The sequence below is a fragment of the Anoplophora glabripennis genome, unplaced genomic scaffold (assembly GCF_000390285.2).
Source record: "Anoplophora glabripennis isolate ALB-LARVAE unplaced genomic scaffold, Agla_2.0 scaffold29, whole genome shotgun sequence".
Lineage (NCBI taxonomy): Eukaryota > Metazoa > Arthropoda > Insecta > Coleoptera > Cerambycidae > Anoplophora > Anoplophora glabripennis.
This window is the reverse complement of record NW_019416257.1, coordinates 484,296-509,471: the sequence shown is the minus strand read 5'-3', so window position 1 is coordinate 509,471 and position 25,176 is coordinate 484,296. Positions and strand designations below refer to the sequence as shown.

Genomic DNA, 25,176 nt, shown 5'->3' with positions numbered 1-25,176 from the left:
AGATATATGAATTTTATTCCGTACTTCTGGCCATCCCTGTATATTGTTTACTAAATACAAATTACGCAGTACTATAAGAAAAAAAAGTAGGTTGAATTCGACTTTAAAGTCGGTATTCCCGGATCAGTCTATGTCTTCTTTATTTATTTTAAAACTTTTTATATAAAGTTTTTTTCATCATGACCATACACTGTACATCGTCTATATACTGATAAAAAAAAACAGTACTATTTCTTTTGAACATTTCTCACCTCGACTTGACTTGGTTTTAACAGATAGTTTTCACATTTCATTCGTTTTCTGACGCTATTAATTTCGTAATTAATTAAGTTGCTTTCGGTGTGCAGCAAAATAAAACGCTTTCTCAACGGTAAAAATAAAATTATTTTGATTGAAAACAAAGCTTGTGAAAAAAACGTCGTTCGTAGGTATCTGGTCCTTGGCGTCAATCTACCGTGGACCTTTTCTGGAACCTCGTCTGTTTTTTGTCTTTGCAACTGTTAGACCGGTCCGGGTGGCGTCAGAATGGCGTTATTGACGTAATACTTAAAATGGGTCACTTGCACATGTGTACCAACACTATATATTGTTTTAACAATAAGAGAAAATAAGAAACTGTAGTTATTTTATTGTTTTACTTTATATGGTTAATAGGAAAGGATATTAAACAATATTTGATGATGAGTTTTAAAATATTTTTAATGTGTATTGTCTTAAGCTATGAAGTAGCCAACAGGATTCTTTACAATAACCCTTCAACTCCAGGTTCTAGTAGTACGTCGCATCAGGCTGTTTTAATGGATCAGTCAGATAACATTCATTGAGTCTCCGGTGACTGAAATGGAGCGGTCAAATAATTTTGATAAAAATGTGACAATTAGTAAACGCGAGGGGAATAATTATCCAGATCTTATAAATGTTACTAAATGTAATAACTGTACAATTACTATAAATATTTATTCAAAATAATTAATAAAATGTAATGTTCATCAAATATTTCTATTTATTTGTTCATAAAATATGCGTTTATAACTCGAAATCGCTTTTTTTTCCTAGGGAGGTAAGTTACCTCACTTACATATACTTGTCCATAGCAACTTCCACTTCTACGGTAAAATCCACTTACCTCCTTAACAACAATGTATTAATAGTCTATTTACTGTAGTGGGAGCAGAGAAAAAACATTTTCTTGGGTACGATGCAATGTTTAGTGTATACAGAACACTTATCTCCATTTTTCCAACATAAATTTGCTCTTCTTGTACATAAAAAAGCTGGCCTTTTATTTAATGAAAACAGATGGGCAAAGAAAAGACGCACCTACAATTTATATGATTTATAGTAGTGATATTGTTACGATCTTGACCTATTTCCGATCCATCTCGTTACACTTTACAAGGACCGTGTGTGAACGACCTCAAAATTAGATTTAATGGGAAAATTGCTTTTCTAGCATTGGCCGTGTTGAGTGGCCGCCAGTTTTCAAGTATCACTTCCCCGGTTGATGGCATTTATTATCACAACATCGTTTGACATTGAATCCGTTTTGTTTTTGTTTTATTTTTAGGGACAGAGGCACGCAAATAGGGATATCCGGGGGTACCCCGCTATTATTGAGTCGGAATGGCACGAAAAACAGAAAAAAAAACGTACAAAATAAGCTCAGCAACTTTTGTGTATCAGTCGTGTTGTTTTTCATTTATTATCTGCAATTTTAAAAATATTTTCCTAACATACCTGGTGTCCATTTTGGTGATGCATGTATTGGTATATTGGAAACTACTTACAGGATGTTCTATCTAAGAGGTAGAGGTCAATTTTCTTATGAGCGTCATATTGAATTTTAAGCTGAGCAGATAGAGCATTTTTTGGCCTTTAAATGATATAATACAAGTAAGAAAATAATTCAAAAACAACCTCAAAAATCCGTATTATTAATAAATTTGGCATCAGCGCATAATTTTTCGAAACTACTACATAATAGTCTCAAATTTTTGTAAAGGATTAATGTTATGGCGTTGAGTGAAAAATTTACGCTTTGCGTTATTCCAATTTTGAGTAGTTGTCGTTTTTTTTAACTTAGTTAAGGTTTTCTGTTTTACCTTATCCTATAACTTGGTCTTTGTCCCATTGGATATTGTAATTTGTAAATAAAAAAAATTGTCATTTAATCACAAGACATAATAAAAAGGAAATTACAAAACACTTTGTACACGATATGAATGAAATATTTACGACGAAAGTATTTGTCGATTAAAATTTTAGTGCACCTTTTCGAACTACTAACTGTTTGAAATAGAAACTGCTTCGTTCCTAACCCGTTCAAGTTCTTCTGAAAAAGGCTTTCAAGAGCAAATTACGTGGGCACTTCGATCGGTAGGTAGGTAGGATCGACTAAGAGATAAAAAATGGCCGTTCGAACTAATTGCTCGGTTATCCAGATATCAATTCTCTGGAAAGGTATTTATTTGTTCGAGAAAAGTCGCAGTGGTTAGAAATTCTACCAGTTAAAAGAACTAAAAGACCGATTTTGTGCTGAACTGTCTTTAGAAACCTTTAATTTTATTGATACATATACAGGGTCCGCTGTAAAAAGTGTTCGAAAATGCATGGGCTGTAGGATAGTCAGTTCAAGAAAAAATTTCGTAAAAACGCTACACTTTTCTATTTATTTTGTATTCTGAAATGCACTTAGCGACGTTTTTTAAAATATGTACTTGCGATTAATTTTAAATTGAAATTCCCTTTTCTGAGATAAAATCAACGAAGATGTAATACAACTTGAGTTTTCTGAAGTACGTCTATTGGAAAAGGCGTAGTCATTATTTTTAATACCAACACTTCATTGGATTTTTAGCAGACTTTCGCTTTTTTCGAGAATTTGTCACAAACATTCATTCTTATATTTGTTGCTTAGTTTTCAATTTTCACATAGCTTTTAAAATATATAGCAGTTTCATAATATTAGTAGTAGTAATAGTAGTTTTGTCGTAATACTAACACACCAAGTAGTTTGGATTTGGGTTGGGCGTTGGTTATATGGCGAACTATTAAAATAATAATAAAAATAATAATAATGTAATGTAATATTCATTTCACCGAATTTTGATAAAAATTTAAATTTAATTAACTGTTTCTGCTATATTTCTGTCATGCCCAATGGACTGAACTAGTTCTCATTAAAAGCAAAGCTAATCTTTTGAGCGGTCTTTGATATCACTGATTACAGGCTATGGCTATGGAGATTAATGCGAATCCCAGTACGGTTATATTTCAGAGTCACGCTGTCGCTAAAATTGCTTTGAGAAAAAAAATGCTCACAAAAAGTTCCATGTATATTTTTTAGCCCACGCAGCAGCTTACTTGATAATCTAAAAGCACTAGTCAAGTAGAAGAGATAAGGGTATAGATTTGTTGGAAACGTTTCATGAGGGTCAGTTACAACTTTGAGGTAAAAATTTTATATTCAATGTAACGAAACGCCCCTGCTGAAGGATGATGCCGTAAAATTTTACACACGTTTCTGTCCCACTAGGAAATGCAAACAGAATAGTTTGTACGGGATGAAATAGGAGTTTTAACAGGTGATACAGTCCGTACAATATTTGTAGAGATAAAATTCCAAGAAAAGAATAAGCCAATAAAGTTCTATTATCGGTACTGTAACAATTTACCGGGCAGGGACGTGCCTTGATATTTTCCGCGTTATTTTCAGAATATTAAAATATATACATGGTTATCCAAAAGTCCCGGTACGGCAGAAAAACTTTCGAAGAAAGCATTTTGGGAAAAATGTTTCAGACAAAAGTGGAAGGATTTTTCCCTGGCTATCTGATGGTGACCTTCGATTTGACCTTGACTTTGACCTTCAAGGTGATTTGAAGGTCAAGTTAAGTTTTTTAAATGGAAACCCCTATTTTTTATTGCGGATTTGGACAGAGCAGGAAATTGTACGTCCAAATATGGTCTTGACCATTACTTTGACAAAAACATTCAAGGTCAAAGGTCAAATGTGGGTCGACTCCCAAAAGTCCCGGTACGGCAGAACTTTTGAAGAATGCATTTTGGGAAAAAATGTTTCAGACAAAAGTGTAGGGATTTTCCCCTGTCTATCCGATGGTGATCTTGGATTTGACCTTGAAGATCAAAAATCCTTACACTTTTGTATAAAACATTTTTTCCCAAAATGCTTTATTCGAAATTTTTCTACCGAAACTTTTGGATAACCCTGTATAATGTAAATTGGATAAAAATGAGGTGATTTATTTGTTTGGGTAATTTTACTCAAGTTTTGGAAAAGTAGGTTTTTTATATTATAAACACGAATATCTGCTTGTTTTTTGCGATAAATATACAGGGCGTTCTGAGCTCCGTTGCCACTACATTGTTTCCTTCAGATTTTTTTTTTATGGTATTTCGATATTTTTGGACAATTAGTTATTTTACAACAGTATTCGATTTGCTTTTAAAAAGATATCCTTGTTGTATGTTGTTTTACAGAAAATAACCGCCCGAGTTTAGGTACATAATAAATTTGAAAATAATACATAAATTACAATAAATTATTAATTCAAAAGGTTGTTACAATTAGCAATATGGTTTTTATAACAACAGAAAACGTAAACATGAAACCAAACACAGAAAAATATGACAATATGGAAGATGCTACAACATTTAAAAATAACAAAATAAAAAATTACCATTTAGACCTAAATGTAATAGGAAAAACATTTTTTCTTTTAAATTTGATTTTCGAAATGTCCACCATTTACTTCAATGCATTTTTGACTTCTTTTTAAGAAATTTTTTCTAACTGCTAACAATGTCGGAAGGATATGCCTAATATCATTTGCTGCTGCCACTATTCTTTGCCACAATTCATTTCTGGTATTAACAGTAGGGTCAGAATAAACAGAGTTTTAATATATCCCCATTAATAGAAATCCATAGGATTCAAATTTGGACTTCGTGGAGGCCATGGATGTTCACTCCCTCGTCTAATCCACTGATGGGGGAACACGTTATTTAAATGATTTCTTACTGATAAATTAGAATGAGCAGGGGTACTACATACTAGCAATAACTTTAAACGTTATGATCGTATATTGGACACAAATATACAGAAAAGTATTGTACAACATAGGTCCTAATATAAACAAATTTAAAATAAAAATGCTTTATACTTATATTTATTCATATATGTTAATAATAAATAATAATAGATTGTAAAATAAGAATGATGGTAATAATAATATGTAAAGATATGGAGAATATTTAATAAATAATTAAGTGATATTTGTTGTTTCAAATAATTGGATTTAATAAAAAAATATGTTTCTTTCAGCTTATGAACTGGCCGATTCATAAAATAGTACATTTGACAACAGCGCATTATCCGCTGTAGGCAATACTCAGCTATATGCTAGAGACAGTGGTAGTGGTCGGTTGTAGTGTCGAAAAAGTGGATCGAGTGCGCTCCGTGTTCTAGATTAGCTCATTTGACTGTTATTTTTCCTTCTATAATCGTTTTGTGCCACAGAACTTCTACCTTAAATGTATTTTCTGAGATAATATTACGCAAAAACGTGCTAAATGTGGTAGTAAGGCTAACAACCTGACACGCTATCATTCTGTCTTGCAATGCGCACCGTATTGCAACGTTGTCAAGTTGTGTAAATTATCCAAGTTCTTCCTTTAATTTAATTAATAGTATTTATTAAACTATGTATATTTACATACTTGTTTACGTTTGTTTATTATTATCGTTATATCTATATCATATTTAGTTATTCCTTTGTATTACTTATTCTATTGGAAAACTGTAGCTTCTACTGGAAAACAAAGTAAAAGTGCAATCATTATGATGCAATTAATTCTACAATTAAAGAAAATTACGCACATATCAGACCTGTTTCTCGATTTTCCTGAGAACAGTTATCAAATTTATCAAAATGTAGGCTTTGGAAATAAAAACAAATTATTTTCTTTTCACCTATTACTTAAACCGTCCACATTTTCTTTCATCCTCATTACATGAGGTTCATTCATATGCATCACGATCTGACATGTGAAACAACAACTTAACTACATATTCAACCATATTGACATAAATTCCACTACTAAATTTAATTGAATCATAAAATGTGATTTATGCTCGCGGTTAGAGCCACTATATCAAACTGCATACAAAACACTAATCACAATATGCCGTTTGCAGTTATTTACGAGCCAAAACAACCGCTAGAAAGTTCAATTATTTTTATATGTACTGCTCGAGATGACTGACAGAGAGAACAGGATTTACGGTTTCGTTTTTAATTTTGTATATTTAATAATCCGCAGTCATTGTTGAGTTTCCTTCTGGAACTTTATTGCAGATGATGGATGATTATTCGATTAGTGAAACAATGAATGATGTTTTGAAATCGGCGATCAGGACCGTAGTAAGAATTACATAGCCCCACAAAAAAAGTTCTGTACTAGAGTCTTTATCAGGTCTTTTTTAATAAAAGACTAAAACATTCTTCAAAATAGAGTGAAACAGTGAAGATAAGGTAAAGCTTTATAATGAAATGCAACAGTTTGTACATACCTTACCTTACCTTTGTACATGCAAATTAAATCCACACCCACCCCTATGAAGGGGTTAATTCCACCCTTAAAATAACGAGTGTTAGTGCAAAACAATATGAAAAATCATAGTCTTGTATTCTATTCAATATTTATCCTTAATTTTGTTTTTAACTGAAGGTTTTTGTGGTCGCTGATTACGAATCTGAAGTCCGAATTCGAAAATTCCTTAATAAAAGATGACGGATCCGATATGGCGGATGTAAAAATCGGCAAATCAATCAAAATTTGAAGATTATGGCGGAAACTTTTTACTCGATGGTTTTCAAAGTCGCTAATCACAAATATAAGGTTTTAGTTCGGAAATTCTTATATCCGAAATGGCGGACCCATTACGACGAATTGAAAGGTACCATAGGAATTGGTATTTACCATCCAAACAAGTGCCTTATAAATAGACTTTGGGACTCGGTCGGATAATAAATCATAGCCGTCAGCCTTTCGCTACAGTGCCACGTCCAAACTGGTTAAAACGGCAGTTATTGGCTTTACGTTTGCTTCGTTTATACGTGTTTTAATATTCCAATAATGTCGAACTCGCCAAGTGATAAAAAAAGACCTTTCGCTGATAAAGTACGCAAAAATATTTATTTTTACTTATATCTACCTGTTTATTTATATGTTTACGACGAACACGCCTATGACTAGCCGACGAAAACCCCGAACTTTACTTATAAATGTTTAAAAACCTTTAAATAACAGATTCTTTAAAAACTTTCTCTGAACATGTACCACAAGTAAGCATCTTTAAATAAAAGATTAACAAAACCTACAATAAAATATGTTTTATTTTTTTTTTTCTTCAAAAACGGTGCATCTTACGAAAAAAATTGAAGAGACCAATTTCATTCAGAATTGATGGCGGATTTCTAAAAACAATATCAAAATGGGAAAAGTCAGTAGCGTACCATTTTTTTTTATTAAAAAAGTATGTGGCATTCTCGCACGAACGCCACTGGTGCAAGCAGAATTAGTCGGATCACCCCAAAAAAATGCACATTTATCCTTCCAAAGCGTTCTTCAAATTTCGAGTCAATATCTTTAAAACTCTTTGAAATAATTAATAAAAATAAATAAAAAATAAAAATTTTTAAACTCTCTCGGAAACAAAGCAAAACAAAATAACTTCAGCAACCACCCCTTAAACTATTTCGCACTTATTTACAAACACCCTGTATGTTACTATCAATACTATAATTAAATTTATGGATAGGTAACTTTCTGGAAAAACTTTAGGTTGTGTATTTCGATGGGTTAAGATGTAATTTATTTTCTACACACCAAGATTGTAAGATAATCATCAAAGTTTTATAAAAATATTTTTAATTCATCTGAATACAGTAATGTACGACAACAGATTACTTCGTTAAGATCATTAATGAGCAAAACAAACAGTAAAGGGCCAAGTGTAGAACCCTGAGGTATTCTAGAGGTTGCTAAGTAAGTGGTGGAATCAAAAAACCGTTGTAACTAACATACTGCATTCTGTTGTGTAACTAGGACTTAATAAAATCAATAAAATCATTACAGAAACCAAAGTTTACCAGTTTATAAAGTAGAACCTTGTGTTCTATCCTATCGAGGGCCCTCGAAAAGTCTGTATAAATCACGTCCATCTGTCCTCTATTATCTAAAACTACGATTTATCACCAAGTTTACCATTATTAGATTCGTAGAACATCCAGCGAATTATATCCTATGATCTAAAAATGTGAATCGCAATAGACTTTACATATTATCTGTAATTTTTTACCGTCCATTATCTTACCAGCAATGAACGTTAACTTGTTCCCATTCAGATCGATAACTTTGTTCATATTTTCTTGTCATTTTAAAGTAATATAAAATAATACACTTTGTATCGACCGAAGAAAATACCGGAAAGAGCTACCAGCTATTTTTCATTCACCAACAAAATATAAATAATTTACTCGGCAATGGCATCAAAATTCGAAATTGGCACGACATTGTTCTACGAACAAACGGCTATGCAGTGTTGCCAACTAGTAAATATCATTAAAAAAAAGTTATAAGTAGAGCATTTTCTATAATCTCCAAACTGAAGTCCACCGAAAAATTTCGTATAACCTAAATGTGACGCAGAAGTGTTAAAATCAACCAAGAAATAGAAATTAACTAAATGTAGAGCGAGCCGAGTACGACTCTGTTAAGAGCCGCCCCTTCCGAACTCTAGATCAGTTCGGCAACCAGCAACGCACGCGGTTATATGAATAAACGGTTGAAAAATTACCTCCATAAAGATTCGTAGTTAAATAAAAGACAAATGATAAATTTGTATTGTGAAATATACACGCAGTTAAAATGTATGTACAAATATAACACTTACCTTGTATAATACATTCATAAAAAATTCTTGGCGTTAAAAGCCGCAAAAGTATCTTATATTTGCCATATAAGTACACCTGTCAAACGTAACGTGTTGGGTGAATTTTCAATCAGACTTTTCAAATGAAATGGAACGGTTGAGTTTCTCTCCAAACTGAAAAAAGCGAGACGGCATCATCCATTATCTGTTTCTTTCCTACACTATCCGCATAGATAGCAAATTTGTAACCTCCGTATTTGCCTAAAAGGATGAACTAGATGGTAAAAAAATTGTTAGAAATAGCAGGGTGGATAGAATAACAACGAGTCGTATAGGAACGTGATTGTAAGGAGGATAGACAGGAAGTAATGTCAGGAAACTCTTTTCCAACACGTCCTAAGCCGACTGGATATAAATTTGGTTATTCCATATGCTGTTTTATCATCTAAGTGATAAAATAGCGTTGATGTAAATTCGAAGCTGTAAAAAGTTTATATCTTCTTTTGAATTGTGATATAAACCTGCTCTGTCACGTTTGACGACGAAGGATATTTATTCATGGGGAGAAATGTGGAAACTTTAATTTAGAATTAGGTATTTACATAACAATAAAAATTGTAATAAGTTTGCTAAACAAACATGAGGTATTTGTTAAATTCTGCCGTAATTTTAAAGTTGATATTGTAGTGGGCAAATACCTCTATTTATTTTGGTGAGAATTTACCACTTAAAATCATTATTCTTTAGGGACATATTGAATTATTCCTATAAAATTTTGGTTCACCTCCTTGGTTACTCTTCAAATTACATTTGTGGAAAATAACAAAACATATGCCCTTTTGTTTACAAGGTAATTATTAAATACCAATTTTCACGACTCTAATACCTTCATGCCTCTTGAAAAACTCCCCCCTCTCCGTTACCACCACACATTAGATTTTTGAAAATGGTGAAACGTGTGTCTTTTTATTTTTCAAGATAAGGTCTAAAAAGCAATTTTCATGATCGAACACCTCCTAAGATATAGGAGTTTAATAACAAACTTTGATCCCTTTTTACACTCCTATAAGCAGGGTTTTCATCATCAATATTTACTGGCATTACCTACATTGAGACAAAATCAGAAAATCCTTGTATGGCATCAATGGTCTCAGTTCTTGAATTCATATATTCATTATTTATTGATATGCTCTGTCATAGGCGAAGTTGTCCAAAATTTTTGTTTGTGGATTATGAAAACAATGTACCCTCTAAAATTCTCCTCAGTGGATTATTTTGAGCTCTGTATTGATGAATGTGTTAATCAATACACTTTGTTTTATATAGATGGTGATTCAAAACTTAACCAAAAAAAATGACGGAATGTTCAATGTATCCATACAAATATCGCAGTGTAGAAGATTTCAAAATGGACACTTCGGAAATTATTTTAAAATATTTATCTACACCCAACTGGAATTTAGTTGACTGTAATAAAGTTTAAGCACGAAAAAATGAAAAGAAAATGATATAATAAAACATAATTTCACTATGCGCGCGCTTCAAAACGTGTGCTAAACTTATTATTAAACAAATAGTGAAAAAAATTGGAAAAAATTCCATTTTTTTCTTTTTTCAACACAGTTCAAAAACTATTCATTTTAGAGAAAAATTGAAGACGAAAAAATATTCGTAATGAAATTTTACACATGATATACCTATTTTCAAATAAAAAATACAATATAATTATTGCAAATATAGCAAAAACAACAAAAAAAAGTGAAAAAAATTACAATATTTTTGCGATTTTTTTAAAAGTACTTATATTATAGGTAGGATCTTCATACTTAGCCAAAAAAATCTTTTTGATATAATAAAACATCACACCAATTTTCATTAAAATCGGTCCTATAGTAGTTATAGTTATAGTTCGAGTAATAGTTTTGCAATCCAGATTTTTGAAAAAAAATTGAAATTTTTGCAAATTTAACTGAGCCTAAATTAAGACTTCTAGATACTTGAAAATTTTATCACATAAAAAAAAGCACTCGAATTTTAAAATGCGCCCAGAAAAATTGAAATACGTTAATTAGGAGAGCCGTGGTAATTGTTTAAAAATATGCGTAATTTTTGCGCTTATAAACAAATAGAATAACTTTATAAATTCATTATAATAATTTTTTAAATTATGCTTTTAAAGTACTCGGAAAGATGCTCCTTTAAAAAAAAACTTGGTGATTCGTTGATTGGTTCCAGAGTTATAGTCGATCAAAGTTGACCGGCATTTGTGGCGTAACTACGAGGTCTGGAGGGCTGTTTTTTAAACAAATACCTTTGTCATTCCGAGTACTTTCCGGGAGTGAATTTGCAAAACTTGCGCCCTCGTCCAACCCAGATAAAATGTCGGTTAAAACCATTGGACCGAGAATGAAATTCACGAAAAATGTATGGGAAGTAGTGGTGGGGGGTCGAGAGCTCGGCTACTCCGGCCGACTCGAAATTGAAATCGCGCGTTCAAAATAGCTGCCCGCTTAAAAATTTTAATTATCTTGAAAAACGTTCTGCATACAATTAAAAAATAATTATAATTTAAATAATGGAAACAACATTAAACAATTAACTATTTATTATTATTTATATTAAAATGGAAAGTTGCATTGCAAAATTGGGCTCGTTTTATTTATGAAACGTCGTCCTTGCTCATATCCCATCATATTTGTTGCAGCAACCGTAAAACAAGTAATAGAACAGGTAACTTCAACTGTTGTAATATAAGCAATAGTTGAGACAACGTCATCATTGTTGTTCAAAATTTCTTCTCAATTTTGATTTTCTGTTAAAGAGAATATTCGTCATATTCATATTTTGTTGCTTTTCCAACATCGAAAACTAACATTTCTTGCTATAAATTTATTTAGATTTTGGCGGAAGTAATTCCACTAGCAATGCTATTTATTATAATCACGTGAGAATTTGCCACACTTGCTCAAGAATTCGTTTTTCATATGTCTCATTTATTGTAATATTATTATAACTTATTTCGTGATACTATTCTATTTTTAATAACATGTATACCTAACCTTTATTTCTATTTTTCTGTTAAAATATGTATCCCTCTTTTGCAGCGAGCGTGCACTCTGCTGCGACGCCACTGGGCTCCCTGCTAAGCGGGGTGCTGATGGACCGTTGCGGTAGAAAATTAGCCCTACAGATCGCCTCCATACCCCTAATAGTGGGTTGGATCCTTATAGGGCTATCGAGAAACCACGCCGTGCTCCTGCTAGGTCGGCTGATTGCAGGAATCTCGGCAGGACTCACCGCCGCTGCAGGCCAAGTGAGTATGCATTAAAAGGGCGTCATATTCTTTAAATAGTGTTTTCCACAAAAACAAATAATTTCAAACATTTAATAACTGAATAATATAAAGCTTATCAAATAATAGGAATGATATGTCATGACCATCAAGGTTTTAGGAACTAAAATCTACGAAAATACTAACTTTTTTATATACAATTCCACATGTAAATATTCTTATAGCATTTACTTGCTTAGTCCTACATATAAAATTGTTTACTTTTATTTATAAGTACGTGAAAATAATTCTTAAAATGTGGGGTTAGGATAACAGCAAACACATGTTTTAGTTATTATTTCATTTGAGTAAATTTAAATAGTAACAATGAACAACAGAACATCAAGGATTTTATTTTTGTGCTTACTTTTGTTCTACATGTTTTACTTTTCAAGATTTCAGTACCTAAAAACGCCAGAAATTTGACTATTTCTCAGTCAGGGATATGACCAGTTTAAATTAATTAAATTATCGCTCAGGAATTTCATTAACGTAATCCATGTTTTTAACTCAAATGTATCTGATGTGCTGAATGGAAATAACAGGATCTGATAACTCAGTGGTCCTCATGGCAAAATCTAAAGAAAATATGTGACTTTGATTCGGGAGTTTATTCATATTCAGTCTAGCTTTGACCTTTAGAAACTCAAATCATAAGTTTGTTTTCTCAAATTGCGTCGTTTCAACTTTTTTTGTAATTTTTCATATCCCGCCATTGAAAGAAATAGTGTAATACCCATTTCAAAAACGAAATTCCCACTATCCACGCCATTGTACAATAACCTTTACATTTCTGCCTCTGATCTGAAGCCTCGCATCGATCAATTTATTCGGTACGTATCTAGTGGCATCCTAATGCCTGCCCTGTCGGCCTGTCGTGTCGGTGAACATTCCGACACGTTAGCCGAGCATATCAATGTCGTTTGTGCGTGTATTCAGACATTAGGGTGCCGATACGTGTCGAATAAATTGATCGATGCGAAGCTTCAGATCAAAGACAGACATGTACAATAGTAAGAGTATACAGCGTTTATTGTAGAAAAATATACACTACTTACCCCTTTTTGATTCATACTGTTGTGCAAATACTTATACGGCGCCGTATAAGGGAAGTTCTTCACAATTAACTTCACTTGTACTTCGCCAAAGATTTAATTAAATCCCCGACATTATTACAGATATGTTATCATTTCACAAGCGTATTAGAACGCGCTGATAAAATGTTGCTCGTTAATTGGGGTCACCTTGTATACCCCTTCCCAGACAGTCGCAGACATAATGGGAACAATGCATTAATTAAACACTTGAGCACACATAAGCATATAGCTCACGATGCATAACCTCACCCTATAAAATACGCCGTTAGGTTTACCATAAATTGCGGTCGGATCGTCCTAATAAAACGAGATATAGTTTTACGAGCGTTTAATACACAAAGGGCGTTCCGTTGATTTATTTCCATCAGTTTTTATTTATCACTGGAAGATAAATGCTGCATTATCGGTGGTTATACTGTTCCATTTGCTTACAAACGAATTTTATTGGGCACGGAAATGGTACGCTTGTAAATATGATTCGATCGGATTTAACATGCTCTCACTTTGATTACCCTCTGAGGGTCCAGCTTATCCCTGGCCGATTTTGTACAAAAAAAATGGGGAAACGGAAATTGTTTTTTAATTTAATTGAATGTTGATTTGATGCTCCTCGCATTTTGAGCCCCCATGACAAGTACTACCATAAAAGTGAGGATAATTGCTGGCACAATACTGAGTTAGGGTGGCTTAAATTATAAAAAAACTTTTGAGTAATATTTTGCTGAAACTATTATTGAAATCAGATCTGATATATTTCAAGTAGTTTTTTAAATATAAAGGGAAAGCTCTTTTTTTGGGGATAAATTAGATCTAAGAATTCATACGACATGAAAGGTAACTTATAAAATAGGTTAGCATTGTTAACAGCATTGCTTGTCGGTTTAAGAACATTATCCACAAATCGCTATTTACTCTCCGCGTGACGTCATAACATAGTTGAGGGTATGCGCAATATCATATCTCTTAATCTTTGTATCACGGTAAAACCCGTTGAGGTATCTGTGCCGATATATTCGACGTGTTTCGGTTGCATTGCCGTAAACAAGGCCGTACCGTAAACAAAATGCTTTTCTGCCATTTCTAAATTTGTAAACATGTATTATAAACAAATAATAAAATTACAACAAAAGTGGTAATTAATTTACGAGACAACAAAAAGTTAAAACACCATAGTTGATTTTTTTCTTCCATTAAGGGTCAGTTTTGTGTTTTATGAGACAAATATAGATTCAACTGGGAGATAAATTATCAGGAGGCCTAAATGGCCTTAATACAGGAATCTTTTGTTGACGACTTTTTGTAGCCGTTTGTAATTTGTTCGAAAATGAATGTTTTTGACAAAATTTTCGTTTTGAAACTGAAACTGAAAGAAAAACTTGGAGAGTGAATCGAGTACGACACTGTTATGAGTCGCGTCTCATGAATTCCAATAACAATTTATTGATCACGTTATAAAATGTCTGCTCCTTGTAAAATTGGAGCGGGAAAATTTAGTAAAGCGATTGGTTCGACTGAAAAGCCATCAATACACAAACTTTACCAACTTTACGATTCATTTCAGGTACTAATAGGAGAAATTTCGGAGCCCCACTTACGAGGAATGTTCTCCAGTGTCCCCTTCGCAAGCTACTCGTTCGGCATTCTTCTGATATACGCCTTAGGTACCCTCTTACCTTGGAGATACGTGGCAGGTAAATTAGTTTTACGAAGAGTTGAAACATGCGTGTCGCAAAAGAAACTGTGAAACTCGCTGAAATTGCCGAAAGACTCGCAAGAAATGCTCGGATAGTGTTACACTGAGAAACGGAAACTGTTAAAGAAACAGTTTCCTTAGTGGTAACTTTTAGACTGTTGATCTATAAAAAAATATTTTAAATATTCTTTAAAGTTTGTATATAAAAAAATATATAATGTGTCCCAGGATTATGAGAAAATGTCAATTTTTTTAAATATCTGCTTGAAATTTTTATAAATATTGCTACTTCCTTAACTTTATGTACCAAGTGTTCAAATTTTTGAAAAATTAAAAAGTGGCCCCAAGCAAAGTGCATAAATATTTTAAAATATTGAAGATATTATTCTGTAAAATAATTACCTCGTTTCATATCAATCTTGGACACAATATGGTCCTATAATTAAGCTACAAATTAATTAACAAATAATTATTAATGGAAATCTATTTCAGAAATTAAATAAAAAATTAACACCCTGTATATAAAATTAAGAAAGTAGTAATACTTTTAAGAATTAAAGGATAAGCAGAAGAAAGAATGTCATTTTCTCATAATTTTGCACTGTATATTGAAAAATGTGCATTTAATTCAACTCGTTTTTTTCAGTTAATAACACAACCACACAAAAAAAGAAAAGTTGTCTGTACTTTTCATGCGACATATGTTATCTGTAGTATATTTGCCTCCTAATCACAAATCCGGTGTCAGAATTGATCTATTAAGTCACAGGAATTTCCTAACCTTAAAAAACAGGTAAAAAATAGCAAAAATTCATGAAAAAGTGATAGGAAAAATGCAAACATTTTTTTTTCTATATTCGAATATTCATTTATATAGTTAAGAGCCCGCCGAACGTGAATTACTGGTCAGAATTGATGGTTCTTTTTGTAACCTCAAAAAAAAAAACGGGTCAATGAAGGCTAAATATAACAAATGTTCAAAAAATAACAAATTCGCGTCAAATTTGGTATACGGGGGTTTTCGGGGTCGCTGATCACGGATGGACGACCAAATTTTCAAATAATAACAGACCCCGTAGTCAGCGACCCCGAAACCCCCGTATACCAAATTTGTTACGATTCTGTTATTTTTCGAAAATTTGGTCGGCCATCTTGGATCGGCCGTCTAGAATTTTGCAAAATTGACCTCGGATCCGTCATCAGCGACCCAGAAAACCCCCGTATAACAAATTTGACGCAAATCTGTTGAATATTTGAAAATTCGTGATATCTGACCTTAATTGAACCGTTTTTTTTTTAGGTTAAAAAAGAACCATTAATTCTGACGGATTCACGTTGGGCGGGGTCTTAACTATATAAATGTACATTTGAATATAAAAAAAAATTGTATTTTTCCTAGCACTTTTTCATGAATTTTTGCTATTTTTACCTGTTTTTTGAGGTTAGGATATTCCTGTGATGTGATAGATCAATTCTGACACCGGATTCGTGATCAGAATGCAAAAACATTACGGATAACATATGTCGCATGGAAAATACAGACAACTTTTCTTTTTTTGTGTGGCTGTGTTATTAAATTAACTGCATAATTAACTGACAAAATAATTTATAGTTCTGTTTGAATGATGATGCCGTAATTTCAACAACAATGAGACAAATCTAATTCTGCTAAATTTTACTTAAGTATCTTAAAGTGTCTTCGGTACCTAGTAAAGGAATAAATTTGCCAATTTTTTTTTTAAATAAAAAATAGGCATACTTTTTTCAAGAAGATTTTTGGTTTTAAAATTGCCAGCGATATAAATCGACTAAATTACCTAGAATTTCGGAAATTATTGCAATTCAAAAGAGTAGCAATCGCATCTGAAAGATAATATTATTTTTTTAAATACACAGGATGTAACACTACAACATGTCAATAATGACGAAGCACTTTTCTCGTCAAAAATTAAGAATGTTTTCTGATATAAAGATTTGTGTTTGAGATTTAAAATTTTTTGAGATACTGTATCTCTAAATATCTTTGCAGATATTGAAACAAAATTATATGTGGAGAATACATGCATACACTGTAAAAGAATTTCACTCAAATTTCACTCAATTTTACTCAATAATGTATCAATTTCTGTTCACAACCGATTGAGTATGAGTACAAATGAGTGAAACTATTGCATCAGAAATGCTCGAGTTTTTCTCAAATCTGAGTTACTGCTAACTATCAATTGAGTGACTTTTGACTATATTCTGAGTATATAAAACATAAAACTTATTTAGAGTTGACTTTTTCTCTAACATGATTTAAATTTAACTATTATTGAGTCATTTTTTACTCAGACTTGGTTTTTAATTAACTAAATATTGAGTGCAAATATAAATCACTCATAAATGATTAATTAGGATATACAGTGTTGAAATTAATTCACTTTGCGGGGCCTCCTCCTGTCCTGGCCGAGACACGCCGCCGCCGCCGCCGGCTAAGACTTGTTCTCCTGGCGATCACGCTTTTCTGGATCATCTAACGGGCCCCTATCAACTGTGATCAAGATTACAGAAGCAATATGTAAGTGGTGCCATCTTCACGGCGCCATTCAAATTACTCGAAATTCATATACATTTAAACTCACTCAGTAATGAGGACATTTTCTGATTTAGGTACAAGTGCACCAAATACGAATTTACGTGAAGAATTTATTTAAGCAGTTCTTATAATTGAGTGAAAGTACTCAGTTTTAGTTTAAATATAATCACAAAAGAGTGAAATGGTCAAAATACCCAATTCTGAGTGAAAATGTACTCAATAATTTCACTCAGTTCAGACTCGGAACCTTTATTGCTTTCACTCACACCGATTTTTTTACAGTGTATAATGGCGATCAATGTGAAAAAACCTATGGCGAACTTTATTTTGAACTAAAACTCTATAAATGTAGAATTTATGTTCTTCAATTCACATTTCAATATGTATAACTCACAAGCTCTATAACTTTTCTAAAAATTCTAGTATATTGATAAATTTGTACAGATATATTTTTTTTAACTTAAAGGGTGTGAAACAGAAAATATCCTTAAATTTAGACGCTCGTTCATTTCTGACTCGTTGTAATGTTACGGCCTGTATATGACGCATCCACAATTTACATTATTTTATCATTTTCAGGCTTGAGTATAATACTGCCACTAGCATCTATTTTAGCCTTTTTCTTTCTCCCCGAGAGTCCAGTTTGGTTAGTGAGACATGACAAAATCGAATGTGCCAAAAAGGCATTAACTTGGCTAAGAGGCGGAAATAGCTTGCAGGTAAATAATACAGTTATAATTTAACAAAAGTTATTAACGTTGCGTATGATAATTGTCAGTTTTAATTTAAAAAAAAAGTGGATATGAATGGTGTCCCAGTTTTGATTGTACAAGGAAAAAAAAACTAACATTTTATCACCTGGCAACTACTTTATTGTGATCGCAAGCTCTGTAGTAGTTCCACCTACACGAAATATTGGGACAATCTGTATTAAACAGAAACCTTGATATATTGTCAGAGAGATGAATCATTTAATTCAATTTATCTGACAATTTTTAGTTTATCCTTGGTAGCAATTTCCCTTTCATTTCAACTTTAACAAGGATTTATATCCTTTTAACGATAACCACAAGAAAATATAGAATCTTGATAATATTGACCTCCAAAGAAATATCGGTTTTAATAAAGGAAGATGTATCGTTTCAAAGATGAATTCATCCTTTTAATTAAATACTAATGCAATATACGGGAAAAAAATTACGTTCCTTTGACTGGAATAAAATTATTAAATTATTATTAATTGTTGGAACTACATACCCATTATTGGTTATTTATGTCAAATTGAAACTTTGCTCATTTATTTTACAGTGTGTATCAACGAATAACTTATTTTTCTTCAACTTCCGGTCTTTGAGATGTAACACAATATATTTTCTTCAAACGGAATATCTTATATAAAGAGTGAGTCACAAATGGTGACCAAAAATGAAACCTCTTATTCTTTGGTGAATTTTAAGGGGAGTTTTTCCTATAAAGTTTTTATCTAGGACGCTTCGTTAAAAAGATACAGGGTGTTAAAATTCAAAAAATATTTTTAATTTCGTTCGTGGAAATTGAGGTATTTTTGAGCATTTACCCAAATAAAATCATTGAAAGGACGACTAATATTACTCATTTCTTTATTCGAATAAAAATAACCGAATGATTAGTGCTTGTCATGTCATCAAATAAAATCATTGAAATGACGACTAATGTTACTAATTTCTTTATTCGAATAAATAACCGAATGATTAGTGCTTGTCATGTCACCAAATAAAATCATTGAAATGACGACTAATGTTACTCATTTCTTTATTCGAATAAAAATAACCGAATGATTAGTGCTTGTCATGTCAAGTAAAAGTGTTTTTAGTTGGTTTTTTAAGTTTTTCTCGAAAATCAGGCTTTTTTCGAAAAACATAAGAGAGTAGTAATTTGTAGAAAATTGAAAGACGAATCCGAAAATATCATGATTGTTACCGTAAAGCAGTGGCATACTATTTTATTTAGAAAAATATACCAAGTTTAACGAAGTTTTTAACGAAGCATCCTAGATAAAAACTTTGTAGGAAAGAGAAAGAATACGAGGTTTCAATTTTGGTCACCATTTGTGAATCACCCTGTATTTTTCAATTTTTGAAATCTGCTTAAATTTTCTTTCAAATAATGGAAAAACCCTTGTAAAAGAGTTATTTATGGACCGATTCAATTCGTTTCTTTTTTTTTGAAGATGGAAAGTAAAAAAATATATTACATCATAATATGAATTAATTTTCAGTTATCAAAACCAATTTTTTGTTTTTATGTGTTAGATTACAATCTAACATTGACAACTTATACAGGATATCCCAGCGAAAACAAAACAGAGCGAATAAATCACTGGCAAATTATTTTTTCAAAAATTGCTGGATTTGTCTGACTTGCTGACATCCATTTATGATTCGTTGTCTTAAATCTGCTTCATTTTCTGCTGGTGTGTCATTTTTTTTAAACCTATTAGAAATTATTTTAAAATTAAATATGAACAAAAAAAATATAGGTAACTCGAAAATGATTTATTGTGTGAAGAAAATACAAGAGATCTCTTTTATTAAAAATATGACAGAAAATTAAACGCGCTATTGAATTTTTCTGAAAATCCAGTGGCGTAGTGTTCCCGAAGGTTTTAATGACAAAGCTCCCTTGAATCTCCGCCACTGTTTGACATATTTATATAGAAATATACCGAATTATTACCTTTAATTAGTTACGTCATTTCCCCAAGTTTCGTCAATCTACAACAAACAACTTCAGAGATAATGGAAAAATAGTGATATTTTTCAAAAACTTTAACGTCTTGGAAACCAGTAACTTGGTTTATTAAAACTATTGGGTCTAAAATGACCCAAAAAATCACCCCCATAATTTATACATAGACTTAGTTCACACCCTGTATTCAGGGTGTAAGAAGTTTGACTGCCATTACTTCAGCATGAGATGGAGTAATCATAAATGAACAAAAAATTGTATATTACAGGGGCGTAAGATTAATAGTCTTCAAAATACAGCGAGTATTAATATTGGGGAGTTTCATCACAACGTGACAACAGCGCTTAACATGCTGGGGCACACCACGTGTGCACGCGGCAGACTTGTCCTACGGAAAAAATGTAAACAACTATTATTGTGAATCATTTAGTAAATTTCAAGACAATTGTTTTCCAGTTTTTAAATAAATAAAATAAAATGTGTCGATTTTGTAGTACGAAAATAGTGTTGTGCTTAAATTTTAGCTCGAATTTTAGTAATTATGAATCTCTTAAAACAGAAACTTAACTTTTAATCAAATTATGTATTTGAAAAATATGTGATTAAAGTACCCAAAGATTCACGTCGTCCAAATAATCATATTTTAGGTACTTACCAAAAAGCAAAATTCAGTAATTTTTAAGCGCACAAGTACAAAACAAACTACAACATATGCTCAAAATGTCTACCACCATTTTTGATACACGAACGACACCTTCGAATCCAATTTTAGCGCACTCGCTGGAAAACATATCAAGAAAAGGAAATAGTGGTACGCAAAAAAACACTCCGACACGATCGAATCCAGATACCAACAGAATTGCGTATTGGTGATTACTGGACACCTTAGTACCTCGTGTTAATGAACCGCCGCGCTCTTGTCACATTGCTCGATATGAATTTTATCGAATTTTAAATTTATTACAAGGCTAATTATTTTTTAGAATTAAACGTAAATAAGTTCAAAAAAGTGATAAACATTGTATTTTATGTTATGCAGTTATGTCAATATTCCTTAATTAATTGAACTTTTGTACATCAAGTTGGATATTTTGATAATTTTTTTCTTGGAAATGGTTGAGTTTAGGACCCATGTCATATAAGGTTTATTTGTTTATTTTAATGTATTCTATCGTTAAAATAAAGGCAGTCAAACTTTTAACACCCTGTAGTTGGTGTTCAAATCTACTTTTAACTGTAACCAAATGTAAAATGATGTCCTACAATCGACGCAAAACTTTTATAGCTTTTGATTATAACATTGGTGAAATTCTTTCTGATTTGAGGATATACATTTTTGACTAGCTCTGCAAAATGATATCTGCCTAGAAAATAAGAATTTAACAAGAAGGAGATTAGACCGATCAAAATAACTCATTTAGAGTGAAAAAAAAGAAAATTGTTACCTGGACTTTTATAAGTGGAAATGGTAAAGGGACTTATAATAAACCTAAAAAAAATAAATGCGTGAGCAGGGGCGACGGAGGGTTGATTTGGGGGGTTGAAAAGTTATGAAAAATTGTAGCATTGGGATTTCTGGCGAAAGTTGACGTCAAACAAAATAGTATCCAATACAAAAGTTGTAGATCATGCAAAAATCTACAATTTTTGTAACAATCACTTTTTAACATAACCTCAAAATTTCCGGGAAAAATGCGAAAAACGGGTTCTTTTCTGATATTTCGTTTTTTATTTCTCATTTCCGCAAAAATAATTTAATTTTGACGAAACTTGGTGAAAGTATATCTTTATCTGTCTTAAATAACCACAAATTTTTTTAGATAAAAAAATCAAGAAGTTTCTGAGATATTCATTTTTTTCGGCCTGAAACACTTTTTTTTCAAAGAAAAATTCTACTTAAAAAAATCATCGTACAGAGTTCTGCCGGTAATCATTTTTTTCGTTTTGACATATACTTTTTGGTGAAATAAAAAAATTTGTAATCACAGTTCAAAAACATGCTCAAAAATGCAAAATAGTAAAAAATAACTTACAGCAATGAATTTTTCAGTAATTGTTGATAATTTGTTTAAATTTAAAAAAAAAATCAAAAACTGACTACACCATTCAATTGTACGGAAAAAATACAAAAAAAACTGTCTCATTGTTTGACCCAAAACTATTTTTGTACAGTATTCTATAAACATAGTGAGGTCGAATAGTGAATAAATAAAATAAATAATAATTTTTTTTCTATTTTTTTTAAATTTTGATGAATTCATAGGTATACAGTGTGTCCAAGATAAGGATGGGATAGCATTAGGATCTAGGAAACAGTAAGAGATACGGGGTGGCTTAGATTAGAAAAAAGTTGCAGTTTTTTATACCTAACAATATGCTGTTTAGAAAGTTTTAAAATTCCGGGTAGTTCCGGAGATATCCGGAAAAACCGAAATTTTGCAAAATTGTTTCATTTTTTTCTGGCTTTATTTGAAAACGAATTTTAAAATAAATTACATATTTACAATGCTACTTTTTTGAACTTCTTGATTTTTTATCTAAAAAAATGAGGTTATTTAAGACAGAGAAAGGTATACTTTGACCAAGTTTCGTCAAAATTAAATTATTTTTGCGGAAATGAGAAATAAAAAACGAAATATCAGAAAAGAACCTGTTTTCGCATTTTCGCGGAAATTTTGAGGTTATCTTAAAAAGTGACTTCTACAAAAGTTGTAGATTTTTGCATGATCTACAACTTTTGTATTGAATACTTTTTTGTTTGACGTCAACTTTAGCAATAAATCCTAATGCTGCAATTTTTCATAACTTTTCAACCTCCCAAATCAGCCCTCCGCCGCCCCTGCTCACGCATTTATTTTTTTTAGGTTTATTATAAGCCCTTTTACCATTTCCACTTATAAAAGTCCAGGTAACAATTTTTTTTCTCCAACTGTAATTTGGTTGGACTAGATGTGGTTTTCGCTATTCAACGTTTCTCTAAAGTCATGACATCTAAACTTTTTTTCTATTTCGGGAAACCTCTCATTAATGGCAATATTTTTGCAGGCAAAGATGGAGACTGAGGCGCTGATCCATCGTGTAGATCTAGACAACCAGCAACACAAAAAAACGTCGCTGCACACGCTGTTCCAACCGGAAGTAATCAAACCCTTCATCATAATAAACGTGTTCAACGTCATGCAGATCCTGTCTGGCACGTACATCATAGTATTCTACGCCGTAGACATCCTAAGCCACATCCAAGGGGGCGAAGGCCTAGATCACTTCCTCGTGGCGGTCCTAACGGCCTGCGTTCGATTTATTTTCTCCATAATCGCCAGCATCCTACTGGTCCTGATCGGCCGTAGAACCCTCGCCATGCTCTCGGGACTGGGAACTAGCATATCAGCCCTTTGTTTAGGAACGATCCTGCAGCAGAATTGCCACGGAGAGGGCTACTTGGCCGCCGTATTCGTGTTAATATACGTGGCCACCAACACGGTGGGTTTTATGATACTGCCGGGGGTGATGCTGGGGGAGTTGTTCCCCGCGAAAATAAGGGGATTAGCGGGTGGACTCACGTTCATGCTGTTCAATCTTGTTTTATTCGGCTTCGCCAAGATTTTCCCCTTCGTTAAGGGGGCGGTGGGGGTGTCCGGGGTGTTCTGGATCTTCGGCGGGGCGTCGGTGATGGCCAGTGTGTTTCTTTATTTGACTTTGCCCGAGACAAAGACGAAGACGTTGAGTCAGATCGAAGATTATTTCGCGCAGAGCAGTTTCTTTTGGATTAGGAGGGACAGGGGTTGGGAGAGGAAGATGCAACACGATGAGACTGAGAAGATGTCGCTGAAGGTTTAAGTGATCACTTCTTTAATTAGGTTTAGCTAATTTATGTTGAATACAGTGCCTACTATATTTTTTGCTCATATACGTGATTTTTTTTACTTGTGTATTTTGATGAATGTCGACCTCTTAGTATTAAGTATTATTTTGTAAGAGTGCAAGGAATGATAAAAGACTAAAATTGTATCTAGCTACAAAATTAGTAAGTCTACTTCCGTTTTGGTTGATGACTAAATAGATTAAGTAATTTATTTTGTTTATATCATAATTTTTAATAAATATTAAACTCTATATTTAGTTGTTTTCATGAACATTATAATTAACAAAAAACATAATTAGAAAAATAGACAACAAAAGGACCCCGCACTTTTCTTATGTAAAAGTGGTTTCAGTTAAATTGGCTGAAATTTTTATATGTTACAGCTCTTAACCTGTCGATCAAAAGTCTCCATTGGCACAATATCCTAAAGTTCATAGTTTTCGAGTTACGTTGACTTTAGATCAATAACTCTGTATTCGAAGGAGTAAAAATTTTATTTGATATTTTTTGTTGTTTGCGCCAAGGTGTACCACATGGAGGTTGTAAAATCGGGCCAACGCCTCTTTGGGGTGACTTTTTACCGAGTGCCCCTTACTCTCTAATCTTAGTATGTCTAGATGCATGTATTTTATTTTCATGAATGCAATATCATCAATTTCTATGTTATTATATCTGTTGAGACTATCATTAATATAGTTTAATATGGCGTCACTGGGGTAATGTATATTTTGTTGATATCGAGCAAAACCCAAATACCACAACACGCTGGCTACGTGAGCACAACAACCTATTATTCTTGCACCAGTTTTACAAGTGCAATAATATCCGAGAATGGGCTCCTCGTTTTCATCTAGTTCAGTCGCATAAGATACCCACAGCTGATGTTTCACTGCATTCCGGAAACGTGAGTAAATTCTGATCCGTAGAAAACC

The 25,176-nt window shown here is 32.5% G+C and overlaps 1 protein-coding gene across 1 annotated transcript in view; it reads left to right on the top strand.

The window, feature by feature from the left end:
- Positions 1 to 24,219, top strand: part of LOC108908383 (facilitated trehalose transporter Tret1-2 homolog) — a 39,017-nt gene extending 14,798 nt beyond the window's left edge. The window contains exons 4-7 of the mRNA XM_018712421.1: positions 12,061 to 12,269; positions 14,946 to 15,075; positions 18,235 to 18,374; positions 23,428 to 24,219. Coding sequence (XP_018567937.1) covers positions 12,061 to 12,269; positions 14,946 to 15,075; positions 18,235 to 18,374; positions 23,428 to 24,219 — 1,271 coding nt within the window. The remainder of the gene's footprint in view (positions 1 to 12,060; positions 12,270 to 14,945; positions 15,076 to 18,234; positions 18,375 to 23,427) is intronic.
- Positions 24,220 to 25,176: the final 957 nt, after the last annotated feature.